The 27,887-nt window shown below is 41.5% G+C and overlaps 1 protein-coding gene across 14 annotated transcripts in view; it reads right to left on the reverse strand.

Annotated features, from left to right (window-relative positions):
* LOC147024483 (F-BAR domain only protein 2-like) overlaps positions 1–27,887 on the reverse strand; it is a 180,012-nt gene that overhangs the window by 110,482 nt on the left and 41,643 nt on the right. For 12 of the 14 annotated variants that reach the window (XR_015059056.1, XM_085884447.1, XM_085884450.1 and 9 more), the window contains 4 exons: positions 10,472–10,563; positions 10,220–10,294; positions 9,755–9,896; positions 8,649–8,798 (listed from right to left, as the gene is read on the reverse strand). Coding sequence is in view for 13 of the 14 variants with exons in the window: in XM_085884447.1 (XP_085740573.1) it covers positions 8,649–8,798; positions 9,755–9,896; positions 10,220–10,294; positions 10,472–10,563 (459 nt within the window). In the remaining variant the exon portion in view is untranslated. Of the gene's footprint in view, positions 1–8,648; positions 8,799–9,754; positions 9,897–10,219; positions 10,295–10,471; positions 10,564–10,719; positions 10,739–15,916; positions 16,049–27,887 lie in introns of those variants that run through there. The other 2 variants (XM_085884451.1, XM_085884449.1) reach the window with 2 other exon arrangements.

A 27,887-nucleotide genomic window follows, 5' to 3' on the forward strand; every position in this document is an offset into this window, starting at 1 on the left:
TGAATCTGGGCTGGGTTCAGGGATTTAAATCAATCTTGGTACAAGTACGGAAAATGATGGGATAATGGTGGTGGAGGCACATCTGTCGACGTCGTGACGTGGAAGAGTGCCGTTCTCGTTTTACTCATAATTACCTCTGCCACCAAATGTGGAGGATGCAGCTTGTGTTTTCACCCGTCTGTCTGTCTGTGAGCAGGATACCTCAAAAGTTACGGATGCATTCGGACGAAACTTGGAGTGGTTGGTGCGTGATGAAGACGAATGGATTAGACTGGTGCAAATCGAGATCTGGATACCAGAATTTTTAATGTTTTGAATCTGGGCTGGGTTCAGGGATTTAAATCAATCTTGGTACAAGTACGGAAAATGATGGGATAATGGTGGTGGAGGCACATCTGTCGACGTCGTGACGTGGAAGAGTGCCGTTCTCGTTTTACTCATAATTACCTCTGCCACCAAATGTGGAGGATGGAGCTTGTGTTTTCACCCGTCTGTCTGTCTGTGAGCAGGATACCTCAAAAGTTACGGATGCATTCGGACGAAACTTGGAGTGGTTGGTGCGTGATGAGGACGAATGGATTAGACTGGTGCAAATCGAGATCTGGATACCAGAATTTTTAATGATTCTTCACATTTGAGAGGAAGGACCAAAAACGATATGGAGCACGATATTTCAACGGATTATGACAAAACTTGGTGGATGAGTTGGTTGGTGACAAGAACGATTAAGCTGATTTTGGTTCATGTTCGGATGCAAATCTGGCCTACCATCGGGATACAAAACCAAAAATGTTCAGCCTGGCGGAGGTACGCACTCTACCGAGTGCCGTTCCAGTTGTTATCTTTTCTCTCCCTCCATTTCTGTTTTTCACTTCTTTGAAATTTCTGCATTCTGTCACTACACACGCTGATGTGTTTTTTTCTACACGCTCTACACACCTCCAATCAGTCAATCAGTGTGAACCTTTACTTGTGCGTTACAGTTAATTCTGAAACATTTTCTGTGACATGTTTTAAGGTGAAATCGATCCAGTCAAATTGTATGTTTATTCTGACAGGTTGGAAGAATGAAAAAAGAAAAGAAAAAAAAGCACCAAGTAATATAATCTTCCTTTTGATGCAGAGAAAGACAACTGTGGTGTCTTCAGTACAATGATGAGGATACACGGACAGATGCAAGCACCATTCATTCCATCAAAGCGGACCTCACTCAGCCGAGCCAACAGCGGCCTCACTCACCCCCAACCTAAGTCACAAAGTAACCCAAATACGCGGATCATACTGCACAACACGTCTGGAAGACATGCAACACGCGGACATTGAGCCGCATACACGACCGGTGACGATGGAACAATGGAAACGGGTGACTGCTCCCTACCAGACACCAAACCAGAGGAACATCTCTGCGACTATCACTACTCTGAACATCCAGATACACAGATAGAGGGACAGGTGGTCAGAACGTGCTCACAGGCATCTCAATGGATGAGGACACATCGGACGGCAGAACGGAATGGGCAGCGTATGAATGATCAGACCAACGAGCCAATAATTAATCGATTCACATGATGTTTCCAGGTAAGACCAGCTGAAGTAAAAACACAAAGTACAGTAGTTAGCCGGTTCGAAAACCCGGATCACAGCAGCCGGTACCCATTTCTGTCAGTGCAAAGAGATCGTGCCAAAACTGGCTGGTCCACTGTGAACGAACAAACATTGGTCGCCGTAACAAATGCCGGGGTGCAAGTTCGAAGCAAATCCAGCTGCGAGCGCAGCTGTCGGCTATATTTGTGGAATGTAGGTGTTTCCTGCACAGTGGAATGCACCAAATGATCGTAGGCGTGCAAAAACACAGCAACCCTACTCTACACAAATCATACCACTTGGCCCCTACGTAAGGCATGTTTCAAAGCTTTGACAAATGACTCGGCCTGGCCATTTGTAGCTGGGTGGTAAGAGGCCGACCTCAGGTGTTTGCTACCATCACCACACAGGAACACAGCAAACACCTCCTATACAAACTGTGGACCATTGTCGGAAAGTAAATTCTCAAGAACACCTTAATTTGCAAAAAAAAATTCTGCAGACACTCTACCATGCTCTCTGCCAAGATGGACTGCGTGATGGCCACTTGGAGTAAGCGTCGATCACCACCAGAAACATACGGCCCATGACCAGCCACACAAAATCTACATGATCGTACTGCCACGACGACGAGACCTGTGAGGGATTATCAGCATCAGTTTAACACATAGCACATGCTTTTACTGTCTGCTCGATGTCCGCATCAAGCCCGGGCCAACGCAACAAACTCCGGGCTAAACTTTTCATTTTGACCACACCAAAATGATCCTCGTGCAACTCATTAAGACAGCACTGACGTAATGAAGCAGGAATGACCGCTCTCATGCCCCACACAACACAACCTTGAGCTAAAGACAGGTTAGACACATGCGACACATATGGAGCATATACTGACGTCAAGAGCAACTCATGGAAACAATCAGACAATACAGCATGCACAACACGCAGCAAAACGGGATTGCGACGAATGGCAGTGGCCACATCCGCAGCGATTACTGGACCAGACTATATCTGTTCGAACATGTACACCGAGACAGGCCATCACAGTTAGCGTGTCATTCAGAAGCACGGAATTTGTACTAGATGATCATATGCACTGAGGAAGAGATGCCATCTCTCCAGCCGAGCAGCGGAAGTGACTGGAATGCCTTTCAGAGGATTGAACAAGAACTGAAGCAGCTGTTGATCAGTTTGTAGAAGGAAATGTCGACCTATCAAGTTCTGATGAAACTTCCAACATGCCCAAACCAGACTCAACACTTCACGCTCAATTTGAGCATAATTCTGCTCTGCGGCAGTCAGAGCACATGACACAAAGCACACTCGACACTCAGTACAATCACTCATTACGTGAGACAAGACGACACCGATGCCGTACGACGAGCTGTCACACACAAGAATGAGGGGACGTGAAGGTTCGTAATGTGCGAGAACTGTCTGCAGTCAGACAATATTTGAGCCGTTTGAATGCTGCTTGTTCCGTCGAACTCCACCTCCAACTCACATCTCAACACAGCATGCTTAGTGCTTTGGTTGCTGAAATACCTCTGGTAATACTGAGCGAGCCCAATGAAGGAACTTAGCTGAACTTTGTCTCTTGGGCTGGGCATGTCAGCTACAGCATCGACTTTGAGGGGCTTTCGACAGCCCATCCGGTGTGATGAAGTGGCCCAGGTACTCCACTCGCTTCTGAATTAATAAACATTTGTCTTTGTTGAGGTGGAGACCCTGAGTAGCTAACTTAGACATCGTGTTATCAATGGTCTCAAGATACTGTTCGGCTGTGGGCCTGCTTTGAGGATGTCATCCAAGTAGCATTGTGCCGGTAAGTTGGCACAAAGACGGTCCATAGCTTTCTGCCACACTGCTGGAGCTGAAGCGATACTAAAACAAAGACGGATATACTGGTACATACCCTGACATGTGTGGACGCTAAGGAGGTGACAATCCTCTGGTGGGATTTCAAGATGGAAGTAGGCATCGCGCAAGTCCAACTTCATGAAATACCGACTCCCCGCCAACTTTGAATATATCTCTTCAATGGATTGCATTGGATACTGCTCCATGTAGAGGTTGAGGAAAACAGACACATTACACTTCATGCAAAATGGGCACAGGTCAAGCCTGGTGTTGGCTTTGCGTATAGGGTGGCTGGCTTGGGATCTTAGGGTTTGAGTTTGAGCCCCTGTCAGCCATTGAATTAATACAGGTGGGGTTGACTCAGCCTGTCATCCTTTTGAGGTCAGCAAAATGAATACCAGTGTACAGGTAATCGGGGCATTGCATCAGCAGTACAGCCACAACCCCAGCCAATGATGCTACCCATGGCCTTGTGCTGCAAACGAAGGAGGAGGAGGGACAGGTTGATCGAAACACAATGTGCTGTGCTAAATGGAAACAAAATGGTGTCAAATTGCAAGTTGTCACTAGTCCTAGTATAGAGGGACAATGTTAAACTGTACAAACACCCTCCTAGAGGCATAATGACATGATTCAACCAAATGATGCATTAAAAAGAAGAACCCAAGAACCCATATATGCTTTCTCAGACCTACATAATCACTAAATACGGACATGCACCAGTCAGAATTTCATTGTTTTGCTTTTTTTAATATGAAGGGACCAAAGTGAAAAATTAAAACTGGTCTGAAAATTTGGTGGCAGTGTGCAAGGAATTGTCAAGTGGGCATAGCAACCACCAGCTTGCATTTTTATGGACTCAAGAAATGAACTGTTTGAAAATGGCGTTCGTCTACCAGAGGAATAATAATAATAATATTAATAATAATAATAATAATAATAATAATAATAATACTAAGAATGAGTTTTCATTCTTTAAGGTTTGTTTATGGCAGTATGAGGAAATGTTTACTGCAAACTGAAACAGCCCCTCAGTGGAAAACAAACCAATGTACCATGAGGTGAAGGTGGAGGTGGAGGGGAGCGGGGAGGGGGGGGAGGGGAGGAGGTGGGGGTTTTGGCAAGTTTTTTTTGGACGAGTCCTTTGTTGCATCCTATCGAAGCTGTTTCTAAAAATGAGGACTATACCATTTGAGCTACATTGACACCAATTCCCAATTCAACCAGCATTTGCCATGACAATAAGGCCCAAGGACAAACAATACACAGAGTTGGCCTTCACCTTGAAAAACTTGTGTTTGCCCATGTACAAACTACATGTCGCTTTATCATGTGCAACAGGATTTCATGGGATCAGTTAGTGCAGTGGTCCACAACATCGCACATTTGCCAAAAACATCTTTCTCATCGCAGCATTCCTGTAGTAAGCGAACAATTAAAACAATCGCAGCTTCAAAGTCTACAATATCATCCAAAGGAAATGATCACATCCAACAATGATCTCATCACAACATGAATAAACCTAAACTCCCATCTTCACAATAAGGCACAAGAGGGTCAGTAATGTCAACACCAAAAACCTGGTGTGTATCAACAAATAATCACATTCACTCTTTACCATTTCACCAGGTCCCTTCACTCGATCCTTTATAAAGTGTATTTGCTTGTTATAATCTTTGTGGATGCGGATTACTCCAAAATGACAACTTGTGCAGTTATTCTTCGACATGGTCTGACATCAATGATCCCAAAAGAAAGGGCTCGATAAAACAAACAAAGCAAGAAGTACGTTTCAAAACATCCAACATTAAAATAACACCAAAGGATGCAATGACTCGGTTGAGCACGTACCTCCGCCAGGTTGAACAGTTTAAGTTTTGTATCCCACTGGTAGGCCGGATATGAATCTGGATCTTCACCAAAGTCGAATCAATTTGTCCTTTTCAAACACCCACACTGTCCACCAAATGTTGGTCGAATCCAACAATAACTTTTTGAGAGATTTTGCTCACAGAAAAAAAACAAACAGACAGGGTGGAAAACAAAACCTCTGTCCACCTTTCCCGGCAGAGGTATTTATGGTACACAGTTTAAAAAAATATTATTATTTACAAGATCGAGGCTCATGGAAGAGCAAGGTGACAAAGTATGAATTGACAGTGGAGCAGGGATGAACAAGAAAAGAGAACAGAGAGGATGGCAGGAACAGCAACTGCTGATAATGTTGTATTAGGTACGGTCAATGAGGACAAAAGAACTTGTGGGTAAGGATGGTGAGTGACATCAGATTGTGGTACACTGCCTGCTTGAAGCACTGAAGAGAAGAGCGAGATACAACAAACCCAGGAAGGTGTTTCAACAGAAGGGAAAATCAAGGAACAAAAGAGCAGCATTGTGCAGTAAGCCTGGATGTTGGGAATATTAACCAGGAGAGGTTTAGTGGAAAAACACAAATACTGAAGTTGCTGGGAACATATCCTGGTGTTGTTATTTTATTTTCAGCCTCTCCTCTTGTTTCACTTTCTTAGGGTTGGATGGCTGAGAAAGTGAAAGCAGAGGAAAGGCAGTAATAAAATAAAATAAAAATTGGAAAAAAAAAATTCAGATTTTTAGGTAAGCAGCACAAAGAACAACCACGTTGCAAATAAGGTCACCTACATGTTTCATTAAGAAATAAAAGCACAATTCTTAACCATGCACCACACCCCCTTCTCTTCCATCCCCTCCGACTCCCTGCGCCCCTCTCCCCTCTGCCAACATCATTGTTTAACACTACATACAAAATATATGACAATACAAAAAAAAAGCCGAATACTGTTCATCATCTAAAAGCTATGACACGAGATGAGGTGATGAGATGAAGCAAGATGTAACCAGAAGGACACTCGGTGGAGCGCATACGGCCGCCACGTAATACCTGATCCACGACAACTTATCGGGCCCAATTCATTTTTGAAATATCATGCTATACAGTACTTCAACCGTTTTGGCCCTAATCTCTCAATGGTGAAGACTCACTTTCAAAATTTAATAATTCTCGTCTCCAGATCTGGATTCGGATCTCACCAAAATTGAATCAATTCATCCTTGCGACATACCCAACGTGTCCACAACTTTTTGAGATATCGTGCTACATATCATATTCAGCCCTATTCCTCAATGGTGAAGAATCACTAAAAAATTCTCGTCGTCGGATCCGGATCTTTCCCAAAATCTAATCAATTCGTCCTTGCGACACACCCGTGGTGTCCACCAAGTTTCATCCGAATCCATCCACAACTTTTTGAGATATCGTGCTATATATCGTTTTTAGCTCCATCTCTCAATGGTGAAGAATCATTAAAAATTCGAGTTGTCAGATCCGGATCTTCACAAAAATCTCATCATTTCGTCCTTGTCACACACCAAAGCTGTCCACAAAATTTCATCCAGATCTGTCCACAACCTTTTGAGATATCCTATACACAGACAGACAAACAGACAGAAAGGGGTGAAAACATAATCACCTTCACCTTCACCGGCAGAGGTAAATATTGGTGTGACAGAGGGTAGACTTTGAAATTTTGGAATCAACTTCACTTGCAACTTTTCATATTCTTCCAGCATGCAAAGGGCAGCAGAACCTTCAGCAATAATTAGCAAACCAAAAAAAAACAAAAAACAAAGGGGGAAGGACAATGCTCGATGCAATCTTTGACATGTTGAATTTCTTGCCATAAAAGCTATTTTTTTTGCAAGGACAGTGTGTTGGCCTGTTTGGCATTCCCATCTGAGTGGATAGCGAAAAAGGTTGGAATCGCATCCAGTTTCCTAATGTTTGTAAATTAATTAAAAACTACACTTTTTTATGTCCTTGCCCTGCATGCAATGTATATTCAGCTGGAGAGTTCAGGGAACACAATACCCTTTGCAGCGTTTCAAGTGTATACAGTACTGCACTTCAATTTTTACAACATGATTTTAACGATCGTTTAGAAAAAAAAAAATCTGGACGTTTAGTGCTGTTGAAGCAGTCCCGAATACCACTTATACACCACCCCATTAAACCTTTAAGTTGAAGTACTGCAAAACTGGACGTTCTTGGAATTATCATGGCAGGTGATTTATGTTCTAGTGTTCAAGCATATAATTAAATTAAAAGTAAAATAAAGATTGTCAAAGCCTTATAAAATAAATAAATTCCAGAATTCACCGCCATTTTATCCAGTGTCTATGACACCACCCGATCTAGCACATTACTTACAAAAGTTCTTCAGGCCTGTTTGTGCCCTTTATGACGTCCTTAAAAACAGTATGCTTCCTGGTTGTAATGATTTTCAATTTTGTTTGACTGACAGGAAGGCAGACAAAAAAATTACATCACGGTATCTCACTTCTCTCTGCGCATGTGTGATCATGACAAATTCAGAGGCAAAGTCGGGTAAAATGAAAGACTCGTCTTCCTAATCATGTTCCGATTCGTGTTCACAACATAACATTCACTTTAAATACGTTGTTGTTCCATCATAAACTGATGGGATGGACGGACATGAACCAATTGCTCAATTCTGCTTTACACTCTGTGTGCGCGGGATCATAAAACCGTTTTTTTTTTTAAGAGTGACCATGCGGCATTGCATTGTGTTTTGTGCAATGTTAACACTTGTAGAAGTTGTAATTCAACATGGAACAAATTATTTATCATGCCTGGTGTTGGCTTAATGGTTATGTGGTGGGCTTGGGATCCTAGGATCCTGAGTTCAAATCCTGCTTGGCTATCAAATTCATACAAGGTGGGGTTGACTCAGCCTGTCATCCTTCCGAGGTCGGCAAAATGAGTACCAGTTTGCTGATATCCTGTGTCAGAGTGGCGACCCGTCCAGGATTGTGTCCAATAGCCAAGGAGACTGCTTAGGCAGCACCAACGCTCTGCACAGAGTATGGTCCCAATGGATGGATTGAAATAATTTGTTATGGTCAGGCATTAAAATGTTAGTTGAGGCACTAACTAATTGAAAATGTATCGCAGAGAAAAAGGTGACAGATTGTCAACATGAAAATTTTCTTTGTACAATGCCATCCCACTGTGTTTATCCTGAGAAAAAAAAAGTTTGGATTATGCCCGACTGGTGGTTGGGCATCAATCGATCAAATAACTTTTGCCTTTGTGACATACTAGTTTCTAAATGAGCCTTTCAAAGATCAGTCTAAAATGGGAGCCACACCTTCTCCAACTCCTTCACGTTTCCTTCTTTCTTGAGTCGCTCCTGCTCGCTATGTTTGGTAACATAGGCCTCGCGAGCTTTCTGCAGAGCATGCGTAGTACTCTGGATTACTTGTGTCGCCTCCAAAGTGCTGGCCACTTCTTCCTTTATCTTTGGAAAAAGGCAAAGTTAGTCACCAAAATCTGATCGACAGACTGTAAGGTTCACAACACTGAGCAAAAGCATTATTCTAATGATACGTCACAATGAAGTAAACACACCATACACAATGGTAGGGGGTGGGTTCACCGGGTGCACGTGAGCGTCACCTCTCCTCCGCCCTTACAATTGCGTCACATGATCGTCGTGCAAGATATCACTGGACAATCGACAATCACACGTCTTTTGCTTCCACTCAGCAATCAATCCGAGCCGCAACACTTTTCACCGCTGGTTCTGCATTAATCCCTGCAACTCAATGTTTAGTTACGGCTCCCGAAGAGAAAGGCAACATTTTTGGATCGTGTCCTACAGCGAAGTGCAGTGGACAATCCTGAACTATTTCACCAGGTAATTCAAAGTTTCAGTGGCTACATCATCCATTATTATAATTAATGATCTGATCCGCAATGGCGAGTTTAGGTTTCGTGCTCGGGGTCATTTCACCGCAGTTTGTGCTTGCCCGTTCAATATTTTCATTGATTTGTATTGGAAACATTTGGTGTATTTACATTGTTGTTGTAAAAATCCATCACAAAGATTCCAAAATCTTCAGCTTTTCTTTAGAATCAGTTAGTGACAGGAGTGAGGCTTTTTCGTCAAGTAGCTCGATATTCCCAAATTTTCCTGTGGAGAAAGTAAACTTATGGTCGGACACTGCTAGCTCTGGATCGATTAACCGGTTTTTCGACGATGACATTGACTTGAATCAGGATTGGTGGTATATTTCACAACACGAGAACATCTTAACATTTAGTGAACCCGACCCAATAAATAATTTCTGGATCTGCCCCAATACAATTCCTCGTATCCAACCTTAATGTATGAAGAATAAACCAAATGAAAAATTCATAAATATATCACGCTTTAATAAACGGTGAATAATTGAAGAAACATTCCAAAGAAACCTTTTTGTGCACTCGAAGTTGCTCCTCACTGTACTTGTGCACATCACGGATCAGCTCCTGCAGTCTACGCCCCAGGTCACTATGGCAACTTGCTAGCTGCTCAGATAAGGTGCGGAAGGAGTCCCATAAGGGTGCAAATGTCCTGGAGGGGAAAAAAAAAAAATTTAAACAGTTGACAATCTTGAGAAGGAACGATCAATATAAAAGATTAACTTGATGGGACTTTCCAACCTGCAAAGGATTCCAGGTTGATTGTTTATAGCTGCACCCTTAACATCTCACAAATGGCTGTTTGCTTATGCAGTGAAGCTTCACAAAAAGGTCATTCCAACAACATCTGGTTCAAGACGTGAAAAGCTTAATAACAATCAAAATGCAAATTCCAGCATGTCCACAGTGGGGAACTGCCATATTTAACCTCAATGAAACACATCGCTCCTGGGTGGGATTCGAAACCAGACATACCCGACCTGTGTGCTGTTGCTTGCCACCTTGGCTAACTTTGTTAGCGACTTGGAGTAAGTTTCTTCCACAGCCGTCCTGCGTGCAATTTCCATAGCCGTAAATACTTTGTCACATTTTGCAAGTACAATTAAGAAGCCTATTAGCACCAGCTTCAGGCACAGCACATTTTACCACTCAAAATCGCACCTTCATCCATATTTATCCCACATTACAAATGCAGAACAGTACGAAACGGCTACAACGGTGATGTACCTTTCCCTGAGGAAGTCCACCAACTCTTTCGTGGAGGTCTGGCCATGCTTCATGTTGTGATACAGCACATCAAAGCCATTGTTTTTCTCTCCCTGTGGGATGTAAAAACAAAATAACTCAACAAGAAATACTGCAAACAACTTTGCAAAAAGACCTTTTGACAGCCCAACAACACTCAGACACTCAAGGGGGCTTTAAAAAAAAAATTCATCTCAAAAACCTTTTCCTCAATGGCATAAAGCATTTACCAGCCAAACCCTGTTCATCCCATCCTGCTGTCATTCCGTAGGTCTCTTATTTTCCCTTGTTCACAAGGTTCAATTTGATTACCGAATACTGCCCCCAACACCGCCCCACCCAACCCAACCCACCTTCACAACCACAAAATTCCTTCAATGAATCCGACAAGTCAACAATTAATCCATTACAGCAGAATATGTTTAAAGTTATCACTTTGACATGTCAACAAAGAAGGCATTATGAACAAAACAAGAAAATCTTGATCATACCTCAATAGGAATTTAGAATTCGCAAACAGCATGATGTGGCATTTCATATTCACCTGACAAAGTAGAATCTCCTCGCCAACTTGATCTAGTTAATTCACTAACAGGCAAGGTCAGACATGCTGGCAGAGATGTGAAAATAAAAGGATAATTTCGTGGACATTCAAAGTTGTATCTGAAGCTCAACTAGTACTTTTTGAACAAGCTATATGAATACCTTTGGCCTTCCCGATGAAGCCTTGGGCAGAAACGCAAGACTAGAACGGCACTCAGTGGAGCGCATACATCTGCTCGGCTGAACAGTTTACAAATTTGTATCCCACTGACGTACTGGATCAATACCTGAACCAAAATTTAATTGGCTCGCTCTTGTCACCTAACAAACTCATCCACCTAGTTTTGTCACAACTTTTTGAGATATCGTGCAATATCGTTTTGGCCCCATCTCTCAATGGTGAAGAATCACTTTCAAAATTAAATAATTCTCATATCCAGATCTGGATTCTGATCTTTACCAAAATCAAATCAATTCGTCCTTGTCACACACCCAACGAGTCCACTGTTTCATCCAAATCCGTTCAGAACTTTTAGAGATATTGTGTTATTGGTTCATGAAAAAATATTTTCATGAAAAATATAAGTGACCACTATATTCGTTGTTGTCTGTCTGTCTGTCTGTCTGTCTGTCTGTCTGTCTGTCTGTCTGTCTGTCTGTCCCGAGCAGAGCTCCGTGGGTTTTGATCCGATCCTGATGAAATTTGGTGGGTGGTTTATATCATGATCTAGTTGTGTTTTCCTGAGAATGGGCGTGGTGCGCCCATTATGGGCGGAGCCCGGCCCAAAAAACATGCGTTTTTATGGGGTAGCCGATTTCAATTTGCATCTTCTCCAAGGGGGTATGTCGAATCTGGCAGGGGTTTCGGTGTTTGGTTAGCCCAATGGCACCTGCATAGCCCCACGGAGCTCGATTTATCATTTTTGTCCCAAGGTCAAGGTCACAAGGTCATGAACTTAGAAAGTTACGAATTTTGACATAAAAATCAGATGACCGCCCAAACTTTGAGAGCTAGGATGACAATATTTTTTATCCATAATCTTGAGGTCATTCCCCACCTAAAGTCTTGAAACCATTTTCTCTATCTCGAACACCTTGCCCGTGGCGCCCCCTTCAAGTTTGTTTTTACGCTGATTTCATCAAAGTATAGATAATCCGAGGAGTGCGAAATGCCATATAGCCTATATGACGTTATATTGTTCCTGGAAAGTTCCAGAGGAAGTTTTGCACCAAAGGTCATAATCCTTGACCTTTGACCTTTAAAGTTCACAAAGGTCAAATTTTCAAAGTTGTGGGACTCGAACCGGGTTTTCGACCTTCTTCGACAAACTAACTCCATCAAGCTATAGCACGTATCCTGTTTCCTTATTTTAATGTCCACAACATTGTTTTGTGACCTTTAAAGGTTATGCAAAGGTCAAATTTTTAAAGTTGTTGAACGAAACCAGGTTTTCGACATTTTGCAGCTAATAACCTGTCACTCGTACCACATCATGTTGATCATTTTTATAACTTGGTCAACCATGATCACATTATCTCATCCTTGACTTCCGACACAATCTACATCGTCAAATACCGCTCGTGAACCATCGTCGTCTTCAGACTTGTACTTGACATCATTTTTACATGTTTTTTTTTTTTTTTTAGATGTTGAGATGTTTAGATGTTTTAGATATTTCAAAGTGTTTCAGATGATATTTTTAGATGTACTAGACATATTAGACATCATTTTTGGCCCGATCTCTCAATGGTGAAGAATCACTTCAATTCCAGTCGCCGTATCCGGATCTTCACCAAAATCTAATCATTTCGTATTCGTAACACACCCAACCTGTCCACAACGTTTTGAGATATTCTGTTAACAGACAAACAGACAGGGGTGAAAACAACCTCCGTCCACCTTTGGTGGCAGAGGTAATTTCAGGTATTGAATGCACGTTTACACTATGTGACCATTAACACCACCATATTTAGGTCATGCTCCATGGTAATTCCCACCAACATATAATTTTATATTGGATGGAAGAGCTCTATCCAGTATCTGATAAGATTGGTTATGCAAATGAGGTATTTTCTCAAAGTACGCTTCATGCTGTGCAGTGTCGCACAGTGTAAAGACCCAATGACAAGTAGAAATTTTTAGCTTATCTTGAATTGGAATTCCAGATAAAGTATTATCGTGCACCGTCCGCCCGTCTCCCATTTCGACTTGTCCGGCCAAACTGCTGGGACGATCTGGCTGAAATTTGGCAGCAAGGTTCCGCTCCTAACTCGTAATGGGGAATTGCAAAGCTCGTTCCGGTCACCTGACTAAGTAGGTAAAAAGGGCAGACTTGGTCAATTCCTTCAAAAATCTTCTTCTCCAGAATCACCCCTCAGAATGCTACCAAATATGGGTAACAACATTAACACAGGCTCCTGATGTTAAATTGCGAGGTAATGCCGATCACGTGACCAGAAATGTGTCAAAGCGGTGGCCACGCAAATTCCTTCAAACATCTTCTTCTCCAGACCCACCAATCAGAATGCTACCAAATTTGGGTTACAACATTAGGCCAGGGTCGGGATGTTAAATTGTGGAGGCCATGCCAATCACGTGACCTAAAGTGTGTCAAAACAGTCGACTTGGCCAATTATTGGTAAAATCACAGAAATTTCTTCAAAAATCTTCTTCTCTCGACCCAGCAGTCAGAACGCTACCAAATTTGGGTTACAACATAAGGCCAGGGATGTTATATTGCGGAGGTCGTGCTGATCACATGACCGTAAGTATTCCAAAACGGCGGATGTAAAAAATGATTGGGACAATCCATAAATTCCTTCAAAAATCTTCTCCAGATGCATCAGTCAGAATGTTACTAAATTTGGGTTACAACATTAGGTCCGGGCCCAGGTAAGCTTCAGGTCCAGTGGTCTTACTTTTTTTAACACAATATATTGTATACAGAGTCGAGGCTCATGAAAGAGCAAGGACACTGAACAGTATATAGAGAAAAAACTAGCAGATTTTTTCCCAAGAAGCATTCTAACAAGTCTCGTTTCAAGCAGCAATGGAGGCACAGGGTTGATCAGCTGTCAAAAGCATTGACACAATGCACAAGTTAAAAATTTTTTTTTTTAAACAATCAACAAATAAAGACTTGTTATAGATGATTCTCGATGTTTAAGATAGTTTATAGACATTAAAAGATCCTATAATGTTTTGCAGAGAGGAGGCGAGTTATTGCCAGTACCCTGGCCAAACCCATCCACTCACTGACTTCTGGGAAGGCACCGGCAAACCACCAAGCATAACACTTGCCAAGAGACCGTTTCGGCAACACCAACACTGTAAAGAGCATGATGCATTGATGACATCATGCTGCCCTAAAGGCCCAAGCTTTGACATAAACTAACCCCTTGTTTTAGGGACATCAAATATTCATGAGATCCATTATCAAGTCAACTAAGAGCTCACAATTCCATCCCCTACTGCAGGCAGGCCACCACAAAAGGCTGAAAATCTCCATCTAATGTTCCTGACATGTAAACCAAAGCAATAGCTAGTATTTATTGTCAGGAAGAATAAAAGGAATGATTAATCATGAACTTTGGCTTCATACAAGTGCTTCTCCATTTCTAAAGGCGAGCTGTGCTCACAATGTGGTCCGATTCATGAAACGACGCGATGCATTGTCATGAAACAGGCAAGAGGCACACCAATAATCCAAGAGGAACCATTGGATCACTATGAGAAACAATGTGCCAAAACCTCCCCTTGAGACAAAATGGAATTTCAGTATCAAAAAAAGTCACTTGCATACACAAAACCAAGTTCGAGCTTCTATCTGAGTTGCGTATATATATTTCTAGGTGTGGCAACTCGAGCCATCGTTTCGGGGGTTTTTTTGTTTGTTTTCTCTCCTCCAAATATTCAGAAGATGACAAGTGAAGGTAGAATATGAACAAAGAAGAGCATCATCATTTTAGTACGCTCCAGGGTAAGAGATTTTTGCCCAAAAGGTCCGAGAGCTTCTGAGCAAGGCGTTCCGTAGCCCGCAAAAATCACCGGCTTGCTGCAGCAGCATGCTGTGGAGTGACACGCTATGAAAGTGCTGTGGAAAAAGCAAACCCACAACAAGCCCACGTGACCACCACACCCCAAGGGACACGTTGCGGAAGAAACATGCCGTGCAAGCCAGCAACTACAAAATAAATAAATAAGTGGATCAGCTGCCCTATGCAAGCCCCAAAGCTTAAACACAAAAGTGGATTTTTGTTTTAGTTCCAAGAGCATTTTTCTATTGCAAACTCTGCAAGTATGGTTGTCATCTCGCCATCAGGAGGCTTAAGCATGCAAGGAATTGAAACATTCAATGAATTGCAAAACAGCACACAGATTTCCAGAGAGCATACCTTGCACCAATATGCACAAAAGAAAAGTAGTAAAATGGAAGAGAACAGGGAAGCAAATTTCCTGTTGACAGGGCCAATTTCTTTAACATTGCATCTTGATGTTGGCAAACCTTGGAAAAACGACAATAACATTCCTAGAGCGCATAAGCCAATCTTAGAATATATCGTAGACCAAAGTCTGATTGCGTAATAAGCCGCCTATAAAACCATGATTGGTCGAGGTTTTCTCCAGGAATACTGCACCCAAAGTGAGGACACATACATTTTCAGCAGGCTTCCACGGGAATGGTACTGCCAGTTTGCGCAAGAACTGAACGCAGCAGAAGCCCAGCTAGAAATTCAAGCCTGCACTGAATCAACACCACATTACTTCAATCTATAAACTTGCATTCACTGGGCTAGGGGGTGGTCAATGCCTCAGCTACCCACCATTCTTGCTAATACCCATGTACCTCTCTGTAACTATCTCATAAAAAAATTTAAACTTACCTTCAGTTGTTGCGACCACTGCCTTTCTCGAGAAACAATTTCACTGCATCAACTATTCTCTGAGTGAAAGACCCCGACCTTACAACCGTTCAACTCTCCTCCTCTTCACTCCAAAGACTGTGGCCTCTGTTCCTGTCACTGTCTATTCTGCTGAAAAACTATTCTGCACTTATTTTGTCTGCATTTCCCCTTCCTCTGGAAACATCTCCATGAGATCACTTTGTAATGCTCCTTTCCACTGTACAAACTCGCCCCCTTGTGCTGCTCCTCAGAGATGAGATTAGCTGGCAGAGGAATCAATCTCGTCGCTCTACACTGAACCCTCTTTACGGCAGCTGGATGCCTTTCCTCAGATGTGGTGACTACAAGTGGACATGATATTCTAGATGCGGCCTAACTGAATCCCTGCAACCTAGCCTGTGGAGACACGCAAAGCAAGCTAACAGCTCATGACGACCAAGTACATTACGTTCTGGTATTGATGTCAATACTTTTGAATGTTGCAAGGACAGGCTTGCCCTTGCAACAACAGGAATGTTGCAAGAATCAAAATAAAATGAAAATTAAAAAAAAAAAAATCACTCATAGTGTGACAACTTGGCAAAACAGCACAAAGTAGAATGGCACTTGGTCGAGCGCATACCTCTGCCAGGTAGAACAGTTCACGTTTTGTATCCCACTGATGGGCTGGATCCGAACCAAAATCCAATCTGCTTGTTCTTGTCACCTATTCAACTCATCTACCTTGTTTTGTCATAACTCGTCCACAACTTTTTGAGAGAGTGTGATGTATTTAGTTTTTGGCCCAATCTATCAATTTTAGAAATGAGGCCTGTGCTGACCTTTTGACCTTAAAATTAATGGGTAGTTGAATTCAGCGACCTGACATGAAAATGCTCTTTAAATTTAAAGTCAATTGGATGAAAATATTGCAGATTTCAGAAAATTTGGCCCATATTGGCTTATGTCGACCTTTTGGCCTAAGATTACCTCAAAACTAGTAGGTGGTTGAATTCAGTAACCTGATATGCAAATGCTCTTCAAATTTCAAGTTAATAGAATTAAAATTGAGGATTTTAGAAATTTGGCTTATGTTCACCTTTTGGTCGATGTTCACCTTTTGGCCTATGTTTACTTCAAAATTAATAGGTGGTTGAATTCAGCGATATGAGATGCAAATGTTCTTAAAATTTCAAGTAAATAAGATGAAAATTGACAATTTTAGAAACAATTAAAATATTTGGCCTATTTTGGGTTGACCTTCTGGCCTATGTTGACCTTTTGACCCAAGATAACCTCAAAAGTAATAGGTGGTTGGATTCACTGACCTGATATGAAAACCCTCTTTAAATTTCAAGTCAATCGAATGAAATTTAAGGATTTTAGAAAATTCAGCTCAAATTGGCCTATTGGCTTATGTAGACCTTTTCGGTCGACCAAATTTTACAAAACATAAATGCGGGACCGTCGCAGGGTCGGTAACATTAATCTCTGAAAATTTCAGAATGGTCGGTTGAGCGGTTTGGGATGGAGGCGAGCGGACAGACAAACAAACAAACACACAAATGGAGGCGATCAACATACTTGCCAAAAAAAATTTTTTTTTTGCCAAGTAATAAAATAAACAAACAAAGAAATGTAGCAGCCCAGACGAACCTCAGGTTCTTTCAGTAATTGTTGGATAATTGGTATTTAAGAACAAAATGCCATTTCAACCATAATACTTGATATAACTCTCCTGCTCATGAAGACGTGAATGTCAATGAGAAATCTTTTAAAACATTTGTGCAGGTCCACTGGATATAGCAGCTGATGAAGACACAAGCATGCTTCCCTCAAAGTGTAGTGGTTTTGTGGCAGACAAACCTCACGTGTTATCACCACCGCCACCATTATGTACCTTCTACCACAGTGTACAAGGTGACGACAAAAAAAAACCCGGCACTGATCTTAGCTATATTAATTTCCTCCGTACTAATGATATCCTCATATTTTTTGCGGGTTCGCAAAGTGGAGTTTGTGCAGTCAGCAGATTCAGATTTAGTCAAGATAGCCCAATATATTATTTTATTTTTTTCAAACTGCGGGGCACAAGTAAAGAAAAAAATTGTTTTTAGTCGAAATCTACCTGAGAACAAAATCCTTCTGGTAGACTCAAACCAAGTTCACGGTTCGATGGTCGAGGACAACATCTCTCGAGGAAGGCCACAATCCATAGATGATCTTAACGTCACAATACATATATGACAAGATCTGTTCAATCACTGCAGCCAAATGTGTCAGAGTAATAAACGATTTTTCCCGTCCAATCAAAATGTGCTTGCAGCAGAGGCCGAAATCTGAAGTATGTGCTCTAACCTCAATCAAATCAGTGACATTAATGATATCTATCTGAAACTTTGCTCCCACCCTTGGGGGCATGAACTGGGTTTCAAATCAAAAAGGGTCGTTACATATTTGTGCCCGTAATTGTATTTTTTTGGGGGAAATTCATCTTTTGACCCAGGTCAAGGGGCAGGGTAAAAATGCTAACTACTCTCACACATTCTTGCCACGTAGTAGTGATCACAACTACCAAGCTTAGTGAATTTCTGTACAACCGTTAAGGAGATGGCGTGACAGACGAGCAGATTCCAATATCCACCCCCAACCCCAAGGTGTTTTCAAAAAAAAAAAAATTAAGCAGAGAATAAAGAACATTCGCTAAAAATTGTATGGGTACCGCTGTTTGTGGTCACTGTGTATAAGTGTATAAATCAAAAAGTTGTTGAGTGCATCATGAAAAAAAACCAGTTACGTGCACCAACATTATTGCAGGTCAGATCTCAATTGGCAGACATGATTGGATACGAGGGACGAGCAGTGCAAGTGAGAGGCAGGGATCTTGTTGCCTGGGAAGCAAAATAGTGCAGGTCATGTTACCATGAACACACCAAAGCCTCTTGTACAAGCAGGCCGGCGTTGCAAAAGATAACCAGCCATTCTCTGGGCAGCATTATCAAGTTATACAAATATATGTTGTAGAAGAGTGCACAATAATGGAAAAGTGTTTCACTGACAAAAATGACCATCTTCAAGAAGACTGTCCATTGAGTGGAGAGTTTAGACACCGTACAATTGTCTGAGGCATCATAAATTGAAGTAAAGACCATGGTCACCATATCCTCAACCTGTTTGTTACGCAATCTCAAAAATATCAGAATGAGATCGCATAATGAACAAGTTTCTACAGTTGAAGAAAGCCACATCAAGAGGAAATCGGCCAACATGTCAGAAATTAAGAACCTGTACACAATACACCACACACAGTACTTCTGTCATAAGCTTCCTTTCAGGACATGCATGCTCAGCCCTAAGTTATTCCCGAATAAATGCCGTCCTTGCAAGTTCTTTGAATATCACATGGCCACAAACTATGACCTCACATGAACGTCTGTGAGGAATACGTTTCCTATGGCTATCATTTTCATGGCTCGTTGATTGATGCCTCAGATGAACCACAGATCAGTATCAGAGTACGCTAGTACTCTCTATGTAGGGATGGTGTGGAAAAAAATGGCCACCCCATCTGCTACATCTACTATACTAAAAAAATAGAATATGTTTGTATGTATGCGTGTTTGTTTGTTTGTTTGTCCTTTATAGGCGGCCAAACCATTGGATGGAATGAGATGAAACTTGGCATGAGTGATCCTCGGGACATGACAACGGACATAGGGGGTTCAAGTTCAAGGTCAAAGGTCATGGGGTCAAGGTCACCAGGTCAATTTCATCCGATCGAGACGGGACCAACGCCATTCGACAGATAATCAAAATTAAATGACAGTTGATTGACGACATTCATTTCCGACTTCCGGTTTTCGAGTTATGACGTCCTAAATTGACTAAAACGTCAATTTTTCATGTTTGTTTGTCCTTTATAGATGGCCAAACCGTTGGATACAATGAGATACCTAAGCTGTTGGGGTTAGGGTTATCTAACCCCAACCCTAACACTGCCTTTCCATTCCTTCCCCTCATTCCCTCCCCGCCCTACGGGCGGGTACTGTCTAGTACAAAACTAAAGTTGGAGTATCTTCTCTAGAAAGTCGCTTTGGCAAAACATGAGAACCTACTTGGTTTGCTCAGCTGATTGTCGAGGCAGGGATCACTTTTCAGTACTCCAGACCATGGAAAAAAGCAAAAAAAGAAAAAGAAAAAGAAAAAAACGAGATCCGTCAAACCTGGGCATTCATCTTCTCGTTAAAAATAATATAACTAGAACTGCCACTTTATAACTGCTGGAAGTGATGACTGGGTACCAAGACGTTCGGCTTCGATACACCACAAGACTGACGAGTGACGGACCGATTAACACAAAGTGTTCAATCGACTACATAGGCAGTTGGCCCTTTTTCCTGGGGACATTGTTGGTATCAATTGAATTGGCGTTTAAATTACCAGAACACAAAGTAATAAGTGGGTAGGAAATGTCACTACGGGTCTCCAGGGTAAACCGGAACTCCCCCGAGTAATACGAAGCCCCTTATACGTCTCTACTACGTGTGATTGATGAGTTGTGGACCCAGTAACACTCCACATTCAATCTATATATTATGTCAGCAGTTAGCCCATTTTTCCTGAATACATAGTCGGTATCAATTGCATTGGTGTTTAAATAACTTGAACACAAAGTAATAAATGTGGACACCATGAGTGCAGAGGGTAAAGCAAGATTTAAAATGTACATTCCCCCATGTCTCCGACATCACAACTGCGAAGTTTCACATTGATTGATGCAGCAATTCCAGAGTAAACATTTTTTTTAATGTTTCCTCAATCCAATATGGCTGCCAAACCATGTGACCGACATCAAAAGGTGCTGAGAAATTTTTCTTCGTCATGGAAAGGCGGTCATACCTGTAAAGTTTTGCCTCGATCTGTTCAGCCGTTTCAGAGAAGACGACGAATTTTTTTAAATTTCAATTTAATACGACTGACAATCACCTGACCTGTGACACCATAAACATACATTGCACCTCTAATGGGGTAGAGGATCACGTTTCTGAAGTTTCATGGTAATCGGATAAGGTGCATTTTTCTATCAAAGATGTCAGCCAAACCATATAACTTGTGACATCATAATTTTTATCGTATATGCAGCCATGGCGTGAGATGATAGTTGCAAAGTTTCGCTTCGATAGGATAAGTGGTTCCAGTGAAAACATTATTTTTTTCTTAAATCCAATGTAGATGCCAAACCATGTGACCTCTCAATTATTCATTAACAAACTTATATGCCCTTGCCTTGGAGAATGTATGTGTGAAGTTTTCCCTTGAACTGACCAGCTGTTCTGGAGATGTTTGGAGGTTTTAAGATAAATTCAATATGGCCGTCAAACCATGTGACCCATCAATTAGAAATTAACAAACTTGTTAATGCCATGGGGAATGTGTGTGTAAAATTTCACCTCAATCTGTCCAGCCGTTCTAAAGAAGAATTTTTTTTTTTTATAAAAATTTTCAAAACAATATGACTGCCGAACCACGTGACCCATGACATTTTTTTCTATGGCGATTTATTGCATAGATGATGCTCAAGAAGTTTCAAATTTTTCCAATGCAGCGTTCTCCCTGTCGAATTTTCACCAGAATACCGCTTCACCTATGACGTCATGATAAATCGCACGCGTTCCCCAAGGGGTGCTCTTGCCATGTGCCAAGTATCAATTTTTTCAGAGATAGAGGTCCAATTTTTTTCGAAGATGGCACCCGTACCACGTGACCTATAACGTCATAATTATCAGATTAAATAATGAAAAATAATAGATAAAAAAAATATTTTTTTTTTAGACGGCATATTTCTGAGCTGCCACTATCGATGGCAATGATTCTGGTACCATCCAACATAGTTTTACCTTGTGCATCATCCTTTGGTATTGCAATTTTAATAGCTTGAAAGGATTCCACGAAACATACAAAAAACTATATTCATTTGTAAAACTAGTGCATGCCCGTAGGTGCGTGCCCGTCAGTGTGTGCCCGTAGGTGCAAACAAAACAAAACAAAAAACTTTCAAACCACATGCCAGAACAGTCTTCTGTACAGGGGATAGGAGTCATCAGAGAAGCTTGTCGTTTCTCGTAGGGCTTTGGGATAGTCCTTTGTGCACTTCCGGTCTGCCATGCAAAGGCTCGAGATGTTCCATTCCCCACATGGGCCGTGAATCATGTGTGATGTCACGATACGGTGTAGTTCCGGATTTGTGCGTTTGTCAGGAATCTCAGCAGAGACCACGCGATCGACATCTGCTGGTGTTCTGGGCTTGTTGCGAGGTACCACGGTCAGGAGCATGTGCATATGGGGAAGGTGACACTTTTGCGTTTCCTTCACCATCACATAAGCGTCCACATGCCCCAAGATGTCATTCTTGAGGAGGTCTGCTTTGAGTGCTTCCACCTTCATATGAAACACCCGGGCGATGATATCAGGTCTTTCATTGGCTGACTGACCCTCAAAAAGTGATTGTTTAATTTCTGGCCACTTTGGGTTGCAGGTGAATGTTAGGAAAAAGTCAGATTTTCCCTTGACTCAGACCAAAGCCATTGCATCCTGAAACTCTCTGGCATACCAACGTGGTGACCCATAAATTGACGGCGGCAGAATGGTGAGGCGTCCAGGTAGCACCTCAGCGTCACTGTTCAACACATCAACGATGATCTTATACTTTTCTGCCTTAATTGACTTCTGGTTGCAGCGAATCCAATTGAGACGGTGCGACTCAATTTTTGCCATCATGTCGCATACGTACTGCTGTGTCAACTTTCCACCACGAAGTAGTAGATTGAAGTGATGAGTAGGATCACGTACTTGGAGATGGTAGCGGTAGAAAGATGTTGGCGTTATCCCTGCTAACTCAGTGTGGTACCCCTGGGAGCCGCAGGGTAGCAGAAGTATGTATGATAGAGGGTCATACGCTTGATGCATGGCGTCTATTGTCTGTAAACCTTCTCCTCTGAGGTGAACACCGACTGCCAACCTTCCAAGCTGCTCTGTTGTCATTGCCCCTGGAGCAATGACAGCCACATCGCTGTCTGGTGAGAGAAGGTTGACAGTACCATGATGAAGGTCTCGGCGCCGCGTGCGACCTGTTAACACAATTTTCAGTTCATTTGCACTATCATTATGAACCACAAACTCAATGGCTGATTTGAATTGCTGGACGTATGGGTTGTATTCATGAATGGCCTGTTGTGCTCTTAGCAAAAAATGCTCATTCAGGCTACTGTTCGAGGTGTGGGCACGACGAAACTCCAGCTCATGGGCTGGATCGTGAAAGTATATCTGAGCAAAGCGTGGGGTACAACCCAGATCGGCAAGAGGAGCACCAATGTAATGGTAAACCTTACCTTGAATGCGCACTCCAGGATTGAAGCCAGGCATACCTATCTCTCGGACACCGATACTTGTCATTGCCAGCGCGTTGTTATACTGTTTCGCGCGCTTCACAAAGTCCTGGTTCAGGAAAAGGTTTTTAATAGCATCTGGAGGTTGTGATGGAATTGAACCGGGTTTGGGATTCGTAGGATCATGCTTAAGGTCGACCTTGCCGTGGTTGCAGCAAAATCCTCTTCTCTCCTCAGTCCACACAAAAGCATCACAATGTGAGCATTTATTGCATTGAAATAATGAGGTCTTGCTTAACGCGTGCCTGTACTCAACATGAAGTTGCTCTCGGAAGAAATCTGTATCATCGTATCGAGCAAGGTTGCGATTCTCACGGTGAGCCTGCTCTAGTCTCGCACGGTGTACGTCCTGATGGCGCAGGGCATCCCTTACTTGGCGGTCTTCTCGCTGGTGAGGGATTTCTTCTGCACGACGCCTCGCCTCGCGTTCAGTGTTGTCTGCCAAGCGAGCAGTTCGTTCTTCATCCGTTTCAGCTGCACGACACCTTGTCACGCGCGTAGCGTCGCGTGTCAAGCGAGCAGCTCGTTCTTCATCCGTTTCCTCTGCACGGCACCTTGCCTCGCGTTCAGTGTTGTCTACAAAGCGAGCAGTTCGTTCTTCATCCGTTTCTTCTGCACGACGCCTTGCCTCGCGTTCAGTGTTGTCTGCCAAGCAAGCAGTTCGTTCTTCATCCGTTTGAGCTGCACGACGCCTTGTCATGCGCGTTGCGTTGCATGTCAAGCGAGCAGCTCGTGCTTCGTCAGATTCCATTGCGCGTGCATGACGCGCAGCTTCGTTCCTTCGCTGTCGTAAACAACGATTGGATTGGGGCATTGTGTTTAATAAAATCGAGAAAGTACAGAAATCGAGAAAGAAAGAATACAGTAAGTCGATAAATCAAGAAAAAAAAAATCGAGAAAGAATACAGTAATCGTCACTGACTGGACTGGGGTATTGGGTTTAAGAAAATCAAGAAAGAAATCGAGAAAGTACCGAAATCGAGAAAGAAAGAATACAGTAAGTCGATAAATCAAGAAAAAAAAAATCGAGAAAGAATACAGTAATCGTCACTGACTGGATTGGGGTATTGGGTTTAACAAAATCGAGAAAGAAATCGAGAAAGTACAGAAATCGAGAAAGAAAGAATCGAGAAAGAATACAGTAATCGTCACTCTCCGGAAGTGAAGTCCTCACTGTCCAGAAGTTCGCATATGGCAGTTATGATTATTCGCAATTTATTCTTAATGGCCAATTATTCAATTAGCGCCAACGTATTTTGCCTTTTCCCAATGTCATCGCAAGGAAAAACACAAAGAGAAGAGGAAAGAGAAAAAAAACGTGCAAAAAATAATTTACTTCCTGCTTCGGAGCATACCAGCTAACTCTGATGTTCCCCAAATTTATGCACCGTCTAATATGAAAACGATCATAACTTGGGGCATTGTGTTTATCTATAAATGCGCATAAGAAATCGAGAAATTATTAGAATACATGGAAAAAAAAAAACGTGCAAAAAAATAATTTACTTCCTGTTCGGAGCATACCAGCACTCTGATCTTACCGAAATTTATACACTGTCTAATAGGAAAACGATCATAACTTGGGCCATTGTGTTTATCTATAAATGCGCATAAGAAATCGAGAAATTATTAGAATACACAAAGTCATCACTCTCCGGAAGCCCGAACGTTGTAACCTGTAATTGGGGAACGCGGCTGAGGTTCCCTTCACCATCGGCCACGCCCACGCAACAACGTGTCTTGCCATTGGTTTGGTAAATAAATGGCCATAACTTGCGAAGCACTTGTCCGATTAATATCAAACCTTGAAAAGGCACATCCTCAGGTCCCCAGCAATATATCTGGCAAGTTTAAATTTGATCGGACCAGAGGTTGTCGAGAAACAGCGGTCACACACACACACACACAGACACACAGACACACAGACACACAGACACACAGACACACAGACACACAGACACACAGACACACAGACACACAGACACACAGACACACAGACACACAGACACACAGACACACAGACACACAGACACACAGACACACACACACACACACACACACACACACACACACACACACACACACACACACACACACACACACACACACTGCTGGAATTATAGATAGATAAGATGCCGGGACCCGAGGGGTGGGCAGGACTGTACGACTGTCAATCAGCCTGATGGGGGCAAGGCGGCGATGCATTTGCCTTATCTCAGCAGAAATATCATGCCTTGAGAAATCCCTTGTTTTTCAGTGTTATATTTATGAAAATAAAATACACGTGATCATGAACCCTCCTCCAGTCACAGTTTCAGGAAAAAAAGCGAACCACGTGATCAAGAACCTTCTCGAGTCACGGTTTATCGGTGGCAGATTCGCTATGTACAGAAGAGCCTGAGCAGGGGATATCCAATCTAACTCAATTGAATAAATATTTGAACTGACAAATTTAAGTAATTCATCAACTACCCATGGGAAATATGGTTTGATAAAGATAACAATCAGTGACACAGTCTGGCAGCCATCTTGGATCAAAGAAAGAAATGAAATTTAAAAATAATAATAAAAAAATTTAAAACAATAAAAAAACCACAAGAGTTCACTCGCACCAAGTCCTTCGCAAGACTGTGTGGGGTATCAATGTATTCTATGAATACCATCTTGTTCTTTGAGAAACAAGCAAAATGACAGCTGCAAGATACAGTCAGCGTTATGCAAGACATGCAGTATTTGTCATTGTTGACTCAGGTCTTTTGGCACTTTTGTTCCAAGATTGGGTATCATCTGAGTACCATACCATTCTGTTATTCAACATTATAAAAAAAAATTACAGAAACAAGTAAATTTAAATATCTATGCAAAATAAAAAAGCAATGTAGGGATGACAAACAGTCTAAAAAAAAGGGTTTAAACAACATAGGGATGATGTTTGTTTAAACTTTAGAGAGTAGCGAACAGTAACACCATCCCATAATCCCAACATCACTGCCTCCTTTACACTTCATCAGTTATTGTTTCAAGCTTCTACAAACACTCCAGTGGTTACAGCAGTATTTGATTACTCTTGTAGTGTAGCCACATACTGAGACTCCACAAATTAGCAGCCTGACTACAATGTTAATTTTAGTCCATAAACATAAACATCTTACAAACTGCATGCACATCTCTAATAACAGCATTCAAATAAGTATCTGCAATTGTGTTTGGTTTGGTTTGTCTAACTTAATTTATTTTTTAAAGGAGGAAAGACAACTGAAGTTGTAAGAACTCCCAGAAAATTGTACAAGAGCTTGTCAGGACACAAAATCCCATGGATGTCAGGTCAAAGAGGTTGGGCGATCATTCACGGTGAGTGGAGAGGTGATTTGCGAGGGGTTACATGACGAACAAACGTAGAAAAACAGTGACGGGTGTATATATGAAATTATATTCAGCTGGCTCGATTTCTCAATTTTATTACATTATTTTCTTTATTCCACGTTAGATATCATGTTTGTTTTGCAGGGTCAAGGTATAAGGCAATTAAGGTTAGGATTAGGTAATTCCACATGCGATTTCAAAACTAATCATATCACAGTGTGAAGGGAATTTGTACAAGTTCAGAAAGTGGTCAGATGCTCCTGCATGACCAAACATGAGTGAATTAGAGCATTTAATTTCAGGAGCAAAATCGAGGATTTTTAAAACAATTTACAGATTAAATAAGTCACCAAATCATCTAAATATGGTCAAAATCGGTTTCCTTGACAGAAAATAACCCAAATATGTCTTTTTTAAAATAACAATTAATCTTACAAAACAATATTTTTCAAATTTGCTCCTGCAAATCCAGAGTTGCTAATCTCTGCACAAAGTTTACTACATTTCCCTTTCCATTTCAATTATGTAAACATAACACTTCAAATGTCAAACATCTTTATTTAAAAGCTCACAGAGATGAAAGTTAACACGCAAGATCACATTGATCACCTCTTGCCGAAAATATAATAATTTGTCCTTTTCACGTTTGATCGAAGGATGTTTTTACCCGTTTATTTTATTTTAAGCAGTGCGTAATGCAGTATTATACAAATTGCTTAATTCTTACCAATGTTTTTGTGATATTTTTGAAGCCCTTGAAAGCACTGAAATGTATTTTTATGAGCAGTTACGGTAAATATACAAGTCCACCATCTCTCTTATTACCAAAAATGTAACATTAGTCGATTAAAGCACTTAAAATATCGATTTTTTTCTTCGATAAAATACAACCAAATATCTCTTTTATTCCTCATTAAACTTTCATTTTTAGCTCACCTCTTCGAAGAACAGAGTGCTATAGCGATACCCCCGGCGTGAGCGTCAGCATGAGCGAGAAAATGTTAAAGTTTTTGGTGCAAGTTATTTTTTCCTTTCTAATATTTTTATCGACCACACTATTTTTTATATGCCCGATATATATATATATATATATATATATATATATATATATATATATATATATATATATATATATATATATATATATATATATATATATATAT

This window comes from Eptatretus burgeri, chromosome 6 (genome assembly GCF_056783735.1).
Source record: "Eptatretus burgeri isolate ZD-2024b chromosome 6, Ebu_testis_v1, whole genome shotgun sequence".
NCBI lineage: Eukaryota > Metazoa > Chordata > Myxini > Myxiniformes > Myxinidae > Eptatretus > Eptatretus burgeri.